The sequence below is a fragment of the Hirundo rustica genome, chromosome 26, assembly GCF_015227805.2.
Source record: "Hirundo rustica isolate bHirRus1 chromosome 26, bHirRus1.pri.v3, whole genome shotgun sequence".
Lineage (NCBI taxonomy): Eukaryota > Metazoa > Chordata > Aves > Passeriformes > Hirundinidae > Hirundo > Hirundo rustica.
Window position 1 is genome coordinate 4,543,912 of NC_053475.1, and position 11,932 is coordinate 4,555,843.

General features: G+C 62.0%; 1 protein-coding gene across 1 annotated transcript; it reads right to left on the bottom strand.

The window, feature by feature from the left end:
• Positions 1–906: 906 nt before the first annotated feature.
• Positions 907–10,962, bottom strand: MFSD12 (major facilitator superfamily domain containing 12). Its single transcript, XM_040086924.1, has 10 exons — positions 10,680–10,962; positions 5,941–6,151; positions 5,004–5,127; positions 4,598–4,795; positions 4,265–4,357; positions 4,084–4,176; positions 3,182–3,352; positions 2,828–2,922; positions 2,016–2,146; positions 907–1,422 (listed from the first exon to the last, which is right to left on the bottom strand). The coding sequence occupies exons 1-10, from the start codon at positions 10,960–10,962 to the stop codon at positions 1,328–1,330; spliced, it is 1,494 nt and encodes a 497-aa protein (XP_039942858.1). The 3' UTR covers positions 907–1,327.
• Between the last annotated feature and the right edge of the window lie 970 nt (positions 10,963–11,932).

Here is an 11,932-nt window from a genome sequence, read left to right on the forward strand (position 1 = left end):
ATGATCACACACACTGGGTCACACAGAGTCACACACGTACACAGGGTCACACACACACAGGGTCACACACACACAGGATCTCACAAACACACATGATCACACACACTGGGTCACACAGAGTCACACACGTACACAGGGTCACACACACACAGGGTCACACACACACAGGATCTCACAAACACACATGATCACACACACGGTCACACAGAGTCACACACATACACATGGTGTCACACTCACAGACTCACACACACACTCACAGACTCACATACACACACAGGGTCACACACACACTCACAGACTCACATACACACACAGGGTCACTCACACACAAAGGGTCACACACACGGTCACTCACACACACACACAGGGTCACGGTCACACACACACACACACACACACACTCACACACACACACACGCACAATTTTTCTCTCTCTCTCTCCCCCCACACCTCCCTGAGCCCCACCCCCGCCGCGCAAGGCCCGCTCCCATTGGCTGTCCTGTCTAGGGGCACGGCGCACGGACCAATCATTTGCCTGCACCGCCGCTCGGCGGCCCCGCTCCCATTGGCTGTCCTGTCTCGGGGCACCGCGCACGGACCAATCATTTGCCTGCAGCGCCGCTCGGCGGCTCCGCTCCCATTGGCTGTCCTGTCTCGGGGCACCGCGCACGGACCAATCATTTGCCTGCAGCGCCGCTCGGCGGTCCCGCTCCGGGCGCGGCGCCGCCATGGCCGGTGATGGCGGCCGTTCCTGTGCTCCCGGCTCTCAGGACGCCTCTCCGGGAGAACGGGCGGGAGCAGCACTGGGCACCCCCGAACCCCCAAACCTGCTCCAGCCTCAGCTGTGGCGTCCCGCACCCCACAGCGGAGCCCACCCGCATCCCAGTGCCATCAGCGCTGCGGTTAGGTTTTTTCTCTCCTTTTTCTCCTCCTTTATAAAGTGCCGTTTGTACGTATTGACCTTACAAAAGCAGGTTAAAACCTCGGGCCGGGCGCCCCCTTCTCCTGGGGCCGCCCCGGTCTGGCCTAGGCCCTTCTAGTGTTCGTTGTGCAGGTGAGAGGTGACAGGTGACCCTGCACCAGTCACACCACACCATGGACAGCCTTCATCGGCCCGCTGGGGCCTGCGACACCAGAGTCCAGGAAGGGGACGTGAATCCAGCGTGGGAATACGAGTCCAGTGCAAGGAGACAGGGTGGGGGCCACTCCCCTCCCCGGAGCCCAGTGGTCCCCAGTGTGGGGGACCCTCCAGACTCAGAGTGTGGCACTGTCGTGGCCAAGGACACGGTGGCTTAGGACACAGTGGCCAAGGACACAACCCCAGTCAGTTGATGGTGCTGCTCTGGCTCTCTCCCTCAGCGCTCCCAGTGCCACTTTCAGGGGTGGTAATGCTGCTCAGCCCCTGCAGGCCCACAGCACCTGGAGGAAGAGGAGGAAGGGACAGGTCAGGAGAGATGGCAGCATGGGGTGACCCACATGTGCTAGCCTGGCCCTCCTGGACTCTTCTGCTAGAACCAGGAGCCTGACCCAACAGGGCCCCAGGCAGCACAAGGGGGGTCTGTCCTGTTCCCCTACCCCACAGCGAGGTGCTGGCACCCAGAGAGGCAGAGCAGGCACTGAGCAAGTGTGTTGGCTCCCCAGCCTGGCAAAGGTCACCCCACTGCCCCCCATGTTTGCTGCCAGTACATGGAGCTTCCCCTGACACCCTTCGGAGCCCCAGGGCCAGTGTGGCCATGACCACGCCAGGGGAGTGTTGCCCCTCAGAAGGGCACAGCAAGCAGACACAGCCCCTCTCTGGGGGCAGCAGTGGAGGCAGGACAATGGCCCTGCCCCATGTCCTATCAAGAGGGTTCCCCTGCAAGCGTGGCCACTGCCAGCCCAGCAACAACACTGCTGCCCCACTGGGGCCAGTGTTGACACTGTGGCTTTAGCCGAGGCTGGCACTTGACCACAGGGCTCCCAGTGCCCCCAGCCCCACACTGGGCCGCCCCCAAGCCCTCAGCCCCACTCACGGTAGCGGATCCGGATGGGCCACACCATGATGCAGCACAGCGTGGTGACAGCGGCAATGGCGATGCCGCCCGTGACCAGCACCATCACCCAGCGGTAGAAGTTGACACAGGCAGGGCAGCACAATTCAGTCCTGTGAGGACAGGCAGGAATGTGCTTGGAGGCCGGGACTGGAGTCCCAGGCTGCAGACAGTGGTCCCATGTCCTCACATCAGAGTCAGGACTGGTTTCCACTGGGATGCAAGGGAAAGGCCCAGAGCAAGGATATCCCCAGGGGATGGCTTGGGCCACCCTCATCCAAGTTCAGAAGAGAAGGTGAAGAAAGGTTTAAGACAAATCACAGCCAGAGAAGAGAAGGCTCCAGGGAGAGCTTACAGCCCCTTCCAGTGCCTATAGAAGCTTTAGGAGAGCTGGACATGGACTTTGGACAAGGGTCTGGAGGGACAGGACAAGGGGGAAAGGCTTCCAACTACCAGAGGGCAGGGTTAGATGGGATATTTGGAAGGAATTCCTCCCTGGGAGGGTGGTGAGGCCCTGGCACAGGTTGCTCAGAGCAGCTGTGGCTGCCCCTGGATCCTTGGAAGTGTTCCAGTCCAGGCTGGACACGGCTTGGAGCAACCTGGTGTAGTGGAAGGTGTTCCCTGCCCATGGCAGAGGGTGGAAGGAGATGAGCTTTACAGTCCCTTCCAACCCAAACCTTTCTGTCAGATTCTACCAATCTGAGCTGGTTCCCTCACGTACTCTTGCTCCAACCCTGGAATATTTCCTTATGGCCCCCAAGCTGTGGGGGCCCCAGCTCTGCAGAGATACTTACGGGCAGGGGTGCAGGCTCTGGATCATCATCACAGCCAGGCCATTGGCCATCTTGTCCGTGAAGCTCATGGCACCATAGACAAAGGCACTGCTGTGCTGCAGAAGGAGAGCGAATGGCGCTGTTGTGCCATGCTGGGCCACACAGCCGTGTGTGCCCTCTCATGGGCAGAGCCCTCACTGCAGCAGAGCAGCAGAGCACAGGGCACAGCACTCACAGGGCACAGCACACGGGGGCTGCCCAGCAGAGCCCCCTCTCAGCGTCTCCATCCCCTAACCCTAACCAGTGCCCACCCCAGACTGGGTTCTGTGCCTGCCATCACCCCCCAGTCCATCCCACCAGGAGCAGTGGCCGTACCGTGTTGGTGCCAATGAGATCTGCAGTCATAGACAGGGAGGTGACCAGGATGGTGGCTGAGCCGGCCCCAAGCAGCACTGCCAGCCCGTAGATCTCATCTCCCATTGGCCTGGCCACGGCCACCCAGGAGGCAAAGGCCAGGACCACCAGGATGCCCACAAAGTACGTCAGCTGTGATGGGGATGGGCAGAGGGAGAAGAGGGAGTTCAGACATCAGCTGGCACTCAGTGAGGGAGAAGCAAGTAAGGAGGGCACAGGGCCAGCATTGCCCAGGAACCATGGACAGCCCTGGCTCTGTCCCAGCTGTATTTAAACAAGGAGACCCCAAAAGCAGATCCTTGCTGTGCTCCAGGCTGTTCTGCAACCCAAGGGTTGAGCCCCGGGCAGAGTTGTGGGAATGTGTCTGTGAGGGCAGGGGACATTCCACTGGCACCCAACAGCGTGGAGGAGGCACACTGCGGGGGCAGGTCCTGCTGGCATTGCAGGCCTTGTGACCGCATTGCAGGCCAGTGTAGCCAGACCCCCCCTGTGCCCCTGATGGGCACCACAAGCCCAGTCAGGCCTGCATGGGACATGGTAACTCTGGGCCAGCATTGCCTTCCCCAGCCCCAGAGATGTACAAGACCCTGCCCCCATCCTTGCCCACAATCCGCAGACCCAGCAGGACTCAGATCCCTATCGGTGCCCCCCACCCCTAGTCCCAGAAGGACCCACACCCCCACTCCATACCCACCACTCCCAGTCCCAGTGGGACCCATGCTGCAGTTGCTTGCTGGCAGAAGGTCCATGAGGGGTCCCAGCCCTCCAGCTGAGGTGTGCCAGGAGCTTTGCTCACAGCCAGGATTTGGCCCCTGGGCCTCTCCTGGGGTCAAAATCCAACCTCTCCAGCACCCTGGACTCACATTCCGACCAATCCACTTGTTCACAGGCTTCATGAGGAATGAGGAGAGGAACCCACTGACGTACATCACTAGGGGAATGGTGGCAATGTACTTCTGCAAGGGACAAGGACAGGGAGGAGATGAGCCCCAGGCCATATCAGGACACCCTCCCACACGCCCCCAGGGCCTGCCCTGCGCCCACCTTGGAGAGCAGCAGCGAGTTGGTCAGGTACATGGCGATGTAGGTCTGGGACAGGTTGACAATGAGGCGGGTGGCCATGTAGAGCACTGCGACCTGGGAGGGGATAGGGCCAGGGCATCACCGCTCAGCCTCTGGGAAGGACCTTCCCTGCCCAGCTGTCATGGCACAGGTGCCCAGCAGGAAGGCGATGGCCCCTCAGAGATGGTGGATGGATGCCCAGAACAGCCTCTCTCTCCATCCCCACCTGCACTGGGGCAAGTCCTGTGGCTGCAGGACACGCAGGGTGCCCAGGCAGGGCAGCAGCCCAGGCAGGGGCGTTCTGCCCAGCCGTACCTGGTAGAAGGAGGGCTCCAGCAGCCAGTCCTTCCAGAGCAACAGTGGGAGCGTGGGGCCGGGGGGCTCCTTGTGCAGCAGCGGGGTGCTCTCCTCTGGCTCAGGCAGCACCCCTGGTGCGTATGGCTTCTCCTTGGTGCCCAGGTGGAAGATGAGGGAGAACACGGCCCCCAGCCCCACCACGATGAGGGCCAAGTTCTGGTGAGGCAGTGGGGGTGAGCACAGCAGTGGGGGCAGCCCCCATCAGCCCCCCAGCAGTCTGGAGGGTAAGGAGGGGTGCCCAAACCCCAGGGAGGGCTCAGTGTGGCTCTTGCCCAGTTGGTAAGGTTTTAGGGCACTGCCTCCAGCACCTCCCCAGCTGAGCCATGGGAAGAGGGAACCCCAGGGACTGTGCGTTGCCACTCACCCGAAATACAGGAATGTCCTGTGGGCCCAGGTGCTCCATGCGGTCAGGCTGATCCGTCTGGAAGTTCAGCAGGAGCCAGGTCAGGCCGTACACAGTGATGTTGGCCATGACAGTGAAGGCATACCTGAGCAGAAGGAAACCTTGGGGTGATGAGGACGAACATGGGGACAGCACAGCAGGACACCTCTGCCCACAGCTGCCCTCCGAGCCAGATGTGCTACAGCCTCTGCACCACAGTGTCATGGTTGAGGTGATAGCTCCGAGGGCACAAGGCACCTGGCCAGGCATCAGCCTTACTGCTGCAACTCCCAGTGTGCCCAGTCCAAGCCTTGGGGCATGACTGGGAGCAAACCAAGATCCCTACAGGTCAGTCCGTTCCCCCTCGAGGCACAGCTCACCTCTGCTTCAAGGATGCCATGAGCTGCCTGCCCCAGTACCCCAGAGTGGGACCACTTGGACCCATGGTTACCCCACATCTTCCCTGCTTACCCTGCTCCACAGGATAAACATCCCATCCCACATCTTGATCCTGACAGAGATGAGTCAAGTGCACTGCCCACCTGGCCCTGGGGACACCTCACCTCCAGAACAGTCCCCAGAGCCATGTCCAGCTTTCCTTCAGGGCATCTGGGAGGGACAGTCCCTCCCCTAAATGCCACCGTCCATTCCCAAAGGAGAAGTGTCCCCAGCTCAGGGAAGTGTCCCACAGGCTGTATCACTGACACCCTTGGCATCAAAACATTGCCTCCTGGCAGCAAAGGCTTTGGGCCACCAACGCAGGACCAGTGTCCTTTGGTACATCCCACATGGCGCAGTCCTTCTCCTGCCATGCAGAGGTCTCCAGCGCCCAGGGACCTTCTGTCACAGAGTGACGGGACCCAGCATGGGCAGGGCGGCTCCCCCAGGCCCAGGGGACTTCAGTTGTGCCTGTGCTCACCTGAAAGCCGTGAGCTCCACCTTCCCATGGTCACTGCTCACCAGCTCGGGAATGAGGGCCAGGTGGGACACCTGTGTGGCTGCCCAGCCAAACTGGAAGATGATGATGAAGGGGAGGTAGTAGATGAAGGCTGCCCACTGTGGAGTGCTCTCCCTGCAGGCCAGGCAGGGGCTGAAGACAAAGGGAAAGGACACAAGGACACAGGTGGTGCCTGGGGAGAGAGGGGAGCAGTGAGAGGCTGCACACCTGGCTGGGACTCCAATGTGACACTGACAGCCCTCTCCAGAACAGGTTCTACCCCAGGGCTGGGGAGGGAGGTGGGTCCCTTCCCCAGCCAGATGAGACACGTGGAGCTCCAGACACCCCCTCAGCCTGCCCTGCACAGGGAATGTCCTTCCCTCTGGCACCCAGCACAGACAGACACTCCCCAGTCTGTCCCCAGCACAGCGCTGCCACTGCTCTGTCCCCTCAAGACATCATGACAGACTCTCAGTGTCACACCCACAGACACCAAGAGGTTCTCACTGTCCCCAGGTGCAGATAACCCCTGCCTGCTGCCTGCCCGTGGTGATATGGCACTCCTAGGCTGGGAGGGCTCTGGCTGTCCCACGAGCACTGGCACCCCGTCTGTTTCCATGTCCCCTCTCCCGTGGGGCTGGCAGAGAGAGTCATGCTTCCACCACGCTCACAGACACCACCTGCAGCATGACAGGGTGACACAGAGCCATGGGGGGCTCTGGGAAGGCCCTGCTGAGTCAGGGACACCAGAGCCGGGCTCCTCCCTCTGCTGTGGCAGGACAGCACAGGGACGCAGCCTGGGGACGCTGCGTGTAGGAACCCTGTGTGGGGCAGGCAGGCCAGCCTGGCCTCTCCCTCCCCTTTCCCTGAGTTACAGACTTTATCTGCCAAGCGGCTCCACAGACCCCCAGGCCCCAACACACAGCCTCTGCCCTGTCCCACATGCTCCCCTGTACTGTCCTACATGCTCCCAGCCTCACTTTGTGCTGATGAACAGCTCTTCCTACAGCTGAGGGGAACCTGCTTTGCCAGGTCCCCAAGGTACCCTCTCCACTTTGCAAGAACCCCTCTTCCTGACTTCTCTTCCTCCCACCCATGAAGGGGAATTTCTCCTTGTCCTTGCTCCCACACAGCACAGCCACGCAGGCCAAGGCAAAGCCAAGGGCAAAGCCAAGGGCAGCGCCAAGGGCAGCAGTGACAATCCCAGCGCAGCCCCATCCATCCCACCAAGGGGTGCTCACCAGTGTGATCGCCACACTGGATCGCCGTCAGCCTTGGTGCTCCGGGGGTTCTGAAGGACAGGGAGCTCAGGCACACGTGGTGTCTGTGCCCCGGACAAAACACGGGCGTGGGAAGGTCCGTGAAGGCTCAAACCAGCCCAGATCTTTGTTCCTTGGGTTTTAACTGGGCCCAGATGAGGGGTGAGGGTCCCAGGACACCACAGGGTCAGGCACTACAACCCTGTGAGGGCTGTGAAGGCTCCCAGGGGAGCACTGGGGCAGGAGCTGTGGGACCCTGCTGCAGCCTCCAGGGCTGCTCCTGTGCCCACCCATGAGCCATCTCCACCAGCACAAGCACAGGAGTGTCACCTGCTCCTCGTGGCCCCCTAGGACAGGCAGTGTCCACCACCAGGGTCACCCCACTGTCCACCCCGTGGAGCTGTGCCCATCTGGCACGGGGCTGCACCCCAAAACCCTTGTACCCCACGTGCCCAGGATTGGCTGCACTGAGTCAGACGGGTCCTGGGGACCCCCTGCTCTCCCAAGCGGGGCCATGGGAGCCCCCCCAGACCATTCTGCCCCTGCAGCACCTCTGTGCAGGCAAAGGCTCAGGTTTTAATCTCCGGTCCCGAAGGGGCAGGATCACGAGAATGACAGGCTGCTGCCCAGGCGCCTGGGGCAGGGATTTTGGGACAGCACTGCCAGACAGGCAGAGACAGGCATCAAAGAGACGCTTACCCTTCCTCCCCACTGCCTCGGGAAGCTGGACCCCATAAAAGAGCTGGCGAGCAGGCAGAGATACCCGGGACCGCCTGTGGGAACACCCGGCACTGCGGCCGCGGTGGGAAGATGCCACTGATAGCAACTCGTGGTGTCTCCCCCGCCCCGAGGCTGCGGTTTCACAACATTTCCTCTGATCTGAGCACGGGTTCGCCACCGGACGGAACACCCTGCCCCCACACAACACCCCTGGCGTGGTCGAGGGAGCCGAGCGGCCCCGGCACAGCCAGCTCCCGTGGCTTTGCCACCACCACTGGTCACTCTGTGGTCAGCCAAGGTGGGCGCTGGGGAAGTCTTGGGAATAACCCATGCTCCAGCCTGGGAAACAGCTTGCATCCAGCCTGCCCTGGGCTGTGCTCTGCTCCCTGCAGCTCCCATGCAAAGCCTGAGTTAGGACTTCCCCTCTGTGCTGGCAGGGCAGCAGCCGGCTGGAGCAGGGGAGAAAACAGCTCGGGTCACTTCCCTAAATCCAGGGCGCCTGTGCAGCTGACAGTGAGGCAGGGGTGAAGCTGCCCCTTCAGCACTCCCTGACCCACCAAGCCAAGCTCCGGCGAGGTCAGACGCTTTATCAGGCTGCCGTCGGGTTGCATGAAGCAGTTGGTCGAGATAAATTTGGGATCAAGATAAGAGGACCCACACTGCAACTGTCCTCCCTCCACACGGGTCTGCTGTGCGTGAGGCAGTGCCCGGTTGTTACCGAGGGTTGTTATCAATGGCCATTTCTTGCACCAACTGCCCCGTTCCCAGTGCCAGCTAAGCAGGATGTGCAGGCTCCTGCACCACTCACAGCACCCACACCTCCATAGACGGGTCCCCACCAGCCCCTGCACTCCGTTGCATTTTTTGACCCAGGGCACAATGCAAGACAAACCTGTCAATAATTCCTGTGAGCGAGAGCCTCCTGTGCATCCCACGGCTATACCCCACTACTGGACCCCGGGGTGCACATCCCCAGCACAGCCAAGGGCCCCACGCCATAGGCTCCCTCCCTGGGGACACCGAGAGGTGCACAGGAAGCAGCTGGGCTTTTGGGAAAGCCCAGATTTTACTGCTGGTCTGGTTTTGCTGCAGCTCCAAGCTCTGAGCACGTGGCTCTCACCTCAGCTCACTGCCTCCCACACACACAAAGCCCGAGGGACAGCGGGGAGTCCCCCGGGGTGGGATGGTGCCCAGGCGGGACAGGTGCCCCTTCTCCATCCAGGCTCAGCATCCCACTGTCCCCCACACATGGAGCAGCTCTGTCCCCACCTCGCTGCTGGAGGGGATCCCAGAAAGGCATCTCCCAAGCTATCCTCTCCTCACAAGGCACCCCAGACCCATCTCCTGTCACCCACGGCACGGCACGGCAGAGCCCCTTCATCCTCACAGGGCACCCAAAAAGCCCCCAGGGCAACGCCCTGTTCCATGGAGGAGCTGCTCCCTTCCATCCCAGAGTACACAATTCTGCTCACCCCTGGGGCTGCCCTTCTCCAGCTAGGGGGACCCTGTCCCCACCTCACTGCCACATGATGGTCTCCCTCCCCAGAAAGGCTCCCACACCTTCAGGAAGACCTCCATGCCAAAAGGCACCCCGGCTCCTCCTTGCCCCAGCCTTGGGAACCCCCAAGGCTGATCCCCCAACCCAGAAAGGTGCTTTTGGTCTTGTTACTCCTCTTCCAGGGTGCCTCAGAAAGGTACCCTGGGGCTGATCCTGTACCCGAGAGAGGCTCCTCCAGGAGCGTCACCCATGTCCCCCAGCAGAGTGTCCCCCACCCACGTCCCCCAGCAGAGCTGCTTGGGGTTAATCTCCTCCACCCAGCATCCCCCACTGTCCCCCACTCTGGGCATCCTAGCAGGGTTCACCCAGGGTCATTCCTTTCTTCTCATGGCATCCCAGAAAGATTCCCCTGGGTATCTCCACTCAGGGCACCTTCAGAAGGGCTCCTTGGGGCCACCCTTCTCCCTTCTGGCCACCCCAGCAGGGTGTCTCCCACCCCTGGCATCCCAGAAAAGCTCCCCCAGGGTCACCCATTTTTACACATCACCTTGGATAGCCACCCTCGGTCCCCTCCCTCAGGGCACCCCACAAAGGCCCCCCTAGAGCCATCCTCTCCACCCAGAGCACCCCAGAAAGGCTACCCCAGGCGACCCCCGACCCAGAGCACCCCAGAAAGTCTCCCTCACAGCCACACTCCTTCCCTCTTCTCCCTTCCCCTAAAAGCCCCTTGGGGTTACCCATCTGTTATCTCTGGCAGCCCAGCAGTGTGTCCCACCCATGGCAGCCCAGAAAGGCTCCCCATGGCCATTCATCTCCACCACAGAAAGGCTACTCTGGGGCCGCCCATGTTCACCCCAGACACCTTGGATAGGTACCCTTGGGCCACCCCCTTCCGGGCATCCCAGAAAGGTTCTTCTGTGTCCTTCAACACAGAACAACACTGTAGGGTCCCCTGGGGCCACCCCTCCCCACTCAGAGCACCTTAGAAGGGCTCCGGATGTCCCCCAACACAGACACACAGAAAAGCTCTCCCGGCGTTCGGAGCATCTCAAAAAGGCTCCCCCGGGTGTCCTTCACCCAAAACATCCGAGCAAGGCCTCTCAGGGTCACCGCCCTCCACTCCGGGCACCCCAGAAAGGCTCTCCCGGCGTCAGCCCTCTCCACCCAGCTCCCCCCATCAAATCTCCCCGTCCCCCGCGCCCCCCGGCCAGGTGTCCCCGGTCCCTCCGGCCGCCCGCACCCACCGGCCAGGTGCCAGCCCTTCCTGCGTCCGCAGCGGCCGCAGCCGTGGGCCCGGTCGGCCTCGAAGCCGAGCAGCGGCGTGCAGAGCCCGTCGGCCGCCTGCCCGGCGAGGAGCAGCGCTCCGGCCGCGCCGTGCCCGTAGCCCAGCACGGCGTGCAGGAAGGGCAGCAGGTACGTGAACCACAGCGCCGAGCACGCGTCGTTCAGGAAGTGCCCGCACGCGAAGCTGAGCCGCGCCCGCAGCGGCAGCTCCGGGGCCGCCGGGGACTGCGGGGGCTCCGCCATGGCCCGGCCGGAGCCCGCGGGGACAGCGGCGGGACGGGCCCGGAGAGAGCGACCGGCGGGGAATGGGAGGGAGGGAATGGGAGGGGACAGGCCGGGAGGAGGGAGGAGATGGCAGGGACAGGGAGGGACCGGCCGGGAGCGGTGATGTCCCGCATCCCCCGGGGCCGCCGCGTCCTGGGCGGGGAGAGCGGCGGTGACTCGGGAGGGGGTGAGCGCCCAGTTACACCAGTGCCGTCCCCACACCGATCCCAGGGGCTGCGCTGCTGTCCCCACGCTGCTCTCAGACACATCGCAGCTGCCCCCACACCGTTCCCAGTCACGGCAGCAGTGGCCTCGTACTGCTCCCAGTCACACCAGTGCTGCCCCGCACTGCTCCCAGTCACATCGGTGCTGTCTCCATACTGCTCCCGGTCACACTAATAATGTCCCCAAAGTGCTCCCAGTCATACCAGTGCTGTCTCTGTACTGCTCACAGTCACACCAGTGCTCCCAGTGATCCCAGTATTACTCCCACACTTCCAGTCACTCCTGCCCTACCCATAACTGTCCCACAGACCCCAGTAACCCCACGCTGCTCCCAGTGACCTCAGTACCCACCCTAGCAAGGGAAAGGTCCCCATACTGCCAGCAGACACCCCAGAATTCCAGTGACACCAGTACACCCTCAGTGCTCCCAGCAACTCCAGTGTTCAAGTGAGGGGTCCCCATGATACCCACAGCTGCCCGAGTTCCAGTGATCTCAGTACACCATCACACTGCTCCCAGTCCCCCCAGTATCCCCTGTGAGGGAGTCAGACTGGGGAGTCTGACTACAGGAGTGAGGGTACGGGGCTGTGCACACTGGAACCAGTCAGATGGGAGTCACTGGGATGCTGGGATGACTACAGATGTCATGGACCCCCTGCTTGGATGGGCACTGGGATTAGTAGGAATCATGTGGAGTAGTGGGGTACTAGTGCCATTATGGGCA